At 49.4% G+C, this 3697-nt stretch overlaps 1 protein-coding gene across 1 annotated transcript in view; it reads left to right on the top strand.

Annotated features, from left to right (window-relative positions):
* The first annotated feature begins 598 nt into the window (after nucleotides 1-598).
* The window catches only part of LOC101992287 (paired immunoglobulin-like type 2 receptor beta-2), a 17414-nt gene continuing 14315 nt past the window's right edge, over nucleotides 599-3697 (top strand). The window contains exons 1-2 of the mRNA XM_005371471.2: nucleotides 599-686; nucleotides 998-1399. Of these exons, the coding sequence (XP_005371528.2) occupies nucleotides 599-686; nucleotides 998-1399 (490 nt within the window). The remainder of the gene's footprint in view (nucleotides 687-997; nucleotides 1400-3697) is intronic.

Below are 3697 nucleotides of genomic sequence, written 5' to 3'. Positions count from 1 at the left end.
TGTGAGGAGTCCCTGACAGGCAGCAAGAGTGCAAAGAGCAGACGATGGTGGGGGCACCGAGCTAGGGCTGGGACTGAATGTGTTTCCTCATCACCTCCTGCCTCGCTGTGTCTGGTGAGCAGAAAATGATCAATCTCTTAACTGTGATTATGAGAGAGAGAGAGAGAGAGAGAGAGAGAGAGAGAGAGCGCACGAGGGGAGACATAGTGAGAAACAGACTGGGGGGAGGGCAGCAGTGGAGGAAATGGGAGCTGAGGAAACAGTGATTGCAGCTGCATAGGGAATGGGAAAGACTGCATGAGACAGGAGGTCAGGGTGGAAGAGAGGAGAGCCTGGCATGCAGAGGTCAAGGCTGCATCTTCCAGCCAAAAATGGGGGCTGAGCTAAAGGGCACAAGGGTGGATCTTCTGCAACATGGGAAAGAAGAAGCCAGAATGATAAAGGAAGTTGGTGGCCACAAGGAGGTGGAGAAGGGGAGGTCCTGCCCCTCACTCAGTCCTCCACATGAGAAGAACCAGGGAATGTGGCTCACTTTACCCTGATTCTCTCCTGACTCCTGAGCACCCAGGGTTCCTCAACGGGGCCTCCTCTCCTTCCTATGGCTCTGCTGGTCTCACTTCCTGGAGGGATTCCGGACATGGCATGGGTCCTGCTTCTGCTGCTGCCAGCAGCATGCCTGCAAGCTGGTGAGTGGTGGAAACCTCACTACTGGGGACCTAACCACAGGAGGGGTGAGTGGGGCTGGGAAGAGTGGGCTGTCCTGTGGAGAGGTGACTGCTAGAGGAACCAGCCTGTCCTCTGAGCCACAAGAGAGAGCTCATCTTCAGAATGGGTCCAACTCAACTCTTCCTGTCTATCCTGTCCCCTAATGGACAGTGGGGACACGGGGAAAGTCCTTCCCTGAGTCCTCCTCCTGCCTGTGGTGAAGACTCGGGAAGCTCTGGGTTGTCCTTTCCATCCCCTGCAGTGGCTTCAGATTCTTCCCCATCCTTCTCAGGGAACTCAGCAGGATCCAACAGAGTAAATACGTTTGGTGTCAACCAACCAGAAAACCTCTCTGGTGTCGAGGGCGACTCCATCGAGATCCCCTTCTCCTTCTACTTCCCCTGGGAGTTGGCAAAGGATCCACGGATGAGGATTCTCTGGAGATGGCAGCACTTCCATGGGGAATTTATCTACAACTCCTCCTCGGGTTTCATCCATGAGCATTTCAAGAACCGACTCATCCTGAACTGGACACAGCCTCAGACATCTGGAGCCCTCAAAATCCTGGACTTGAAGGAGCAGGACCAGACAGTGTACATCTGCCGTATTTATTTGAACACAAAACATGGCATAGAGCAGTGGCAGCCAATTGGTGGAACCCAACTCACCATCACCCGTAGAGAGGACATCCCAGGTCAGCCCTGTGTTCCTGGCTTTTTATACCATAGATTTCATTTGAAATCTTACAAGTCTGATCCTTCCCAGATTCCTCTGGTGTGTTCTATCCACTCTCCAGAGCTCTACCTTTCTTTTCCCCATAATGATCTGCAAGCCTTAGCATCTCTCTCAAAGCTACCCCCTCATTGTGCCCTCCACAGAAGGTACCTTCTGGCCCCCATGTATACCCCTCCTCCTCTGGGTCCCTGCCCCAGTTTCTTTTTCCCCTCCCTCAGTTCCCTCTTCTCCCTCACGTTCTCACCATGATCAGGTCTTCTGGTCGCTTCCCCTCTGTTGTGGCAGCTGTGACTTCCAGCTTCCACTCAGAGTCACTCAGTCCCAGCCTAGTCACCGTGTGGGTGTTACCACGGCCACCTGTCACCACTGCTGGGCACTCTCATGGTCATTATACAGAGAGAGAGACATGGAGACCAGCAGAATTCAACCCCTGCCCCAGGTCATGCTGGTGACCAACAGACCCCACAAGGACCCTTTACCTCCAAATGGCTCTCAACTATAGACACATGGCCTCTGCTGGAGCTCACTCTATTGTTTGCCTCCCTTCTATCTTGATTTTGTGGAGCATGTAAATATGGTGTAAGCATATATGTATGTGTGTGCATCTGTGTCTTGTATATTTGTGTGTGTGTACATATACCACATTTTTGTGCATGGGAAGGCCAGAGTGAGACACTGGGAATCCTCCTCTTGTGAGACAGACTTGAGGCAGGGTCTCTGACTGAACCTGGAACTCACTGTTCTGGGCTAGGCTGAAGGGCTACGAAACTGCATTGATCCTCTTGTCCCCATCTCCCATGGTGTTGAGGTTACAGGTGATCACATGGCCTGTCGTACAAAGAAAGTGTGTGATATCTCAGGAAAGAACACCTAAGGTAAGAACCTGGAAGAGGAACTGATGCAGAAGCCATGGAGGAGGGCTGCTTACTGGCTTGCGTTCTGGGCTTGCTCAGCCTGCTTTGATTAAAGCATCCAGGACCACCATTCCAAACATGGTACCACCAAAGTGAGCTGGACCCTCCCACATCAATCAAATCAAGAAAATGTCCTACAGAAGTGCCCATGGGCAATCTGATGGAGGCATTTTCTCAGCTGAGGTCCCCTTCCCAGATAACTACAGCTTTGTCAAATTGACACGATAACTAACCAGAGCACAGGGCAAGTGCTTTCTGAACTGAGCCATCTCCTCAGCTGCTGACCTGCCTTTTCTCCTCTTGGGACTGCACTTTCTTAGTGACTCTACCTTAGCCATGACAGTGGCCGATGAGATTCTTTCCCTCTCAGCCATTACTCAATGCAACACTTCCAACAACTTTGTTTTTTGTTTTGTTATTTTGGGACTTTCTGGGAAAGAAGGTAGTATATAAGTATAGATATATACATGTTTGCCTACACTTCCTGTTAAGATTGGGGCAACAAGGGAAATTCTTTATATTAAAAAATCCTGGAACTGAATAGTAATGATGGCTGCTCTGGCTCCACAAAATGAATGCGCTGTAAGCCACTGGAGTGCATATTGCTGAGTTCAAATGATATACCATATATAACATACATTTATATCTGAGGCAGGGTCTCACTATGTAGCCCTAGCTGGCCCAGAACTTGCTATGTAGACTACACAGACCTTGAACTCACAGAGATCTGCAGGTCTCTGCCTATCGAATGCTGGGATTAGAGGTGTGCTCCACCAGTGAGACAAGAACTGATTTTTTTAAGTGGGGTGGTGCAAACCTGTGATCCCAGTGGAAGGTGGAGGCGAAGAGATCAGGAGTCTATGGTCATTAGCTACACAGCAAGTTCAAGGCCAGTCTGGCTACATGGACTCCATCTTTAAATAAATGTTCAGAGCATTGGCTTTGTGATTGTGAGGACCAAAGTTCAAATCCCATCACCCACGGAGGAAGCTGGTGTCCCTGCATATGCTGTGACACCAAGGAGTTGGAGGCAGGAGGATTGCAGAGTTTGTCGGCTTTCAGTCTAGCTGATGCTTGAGCCCCCATTTCACAGAGAGAAGCTGCCCCTGAGGAAGAGATGGAGAATGTTGTAAGAGGACACAGAATCCTCTTCTGTCCCCACATGCATGTTCATGTGCACATCTCTATCCTCCGTGTGTGTGTGTGCTCATGTGCTTGTGTGTATAGATGCATGTGTGTACAGTCAGCATACACATAATGCACATACACACATAAAACAAATAGCAAAAAGATTTTAGTAGTATTTGATTAAATATTTCATACATTTTACAATGTATTTTCAT

Source organism: Microtus ochrogaster, unplaced genomic scaffold, assembly GCF_000317375.1.
Source record: "Microtus ochrogaster isolate Prairie Vole_2 unplaced genomic scaffold, MicOch1.0 UNK109, whole genome shotgun sequence".
Classification (NCBI taxonomy): Eukaryota; Metazoa; Chordata; class Mammalia; order Rodentia; family Cricetidae; genus Microtus; species Microtus ochrogaster.
This window is presented reverse-complemented; position numbering and strand designations above follow the sequence as displayed.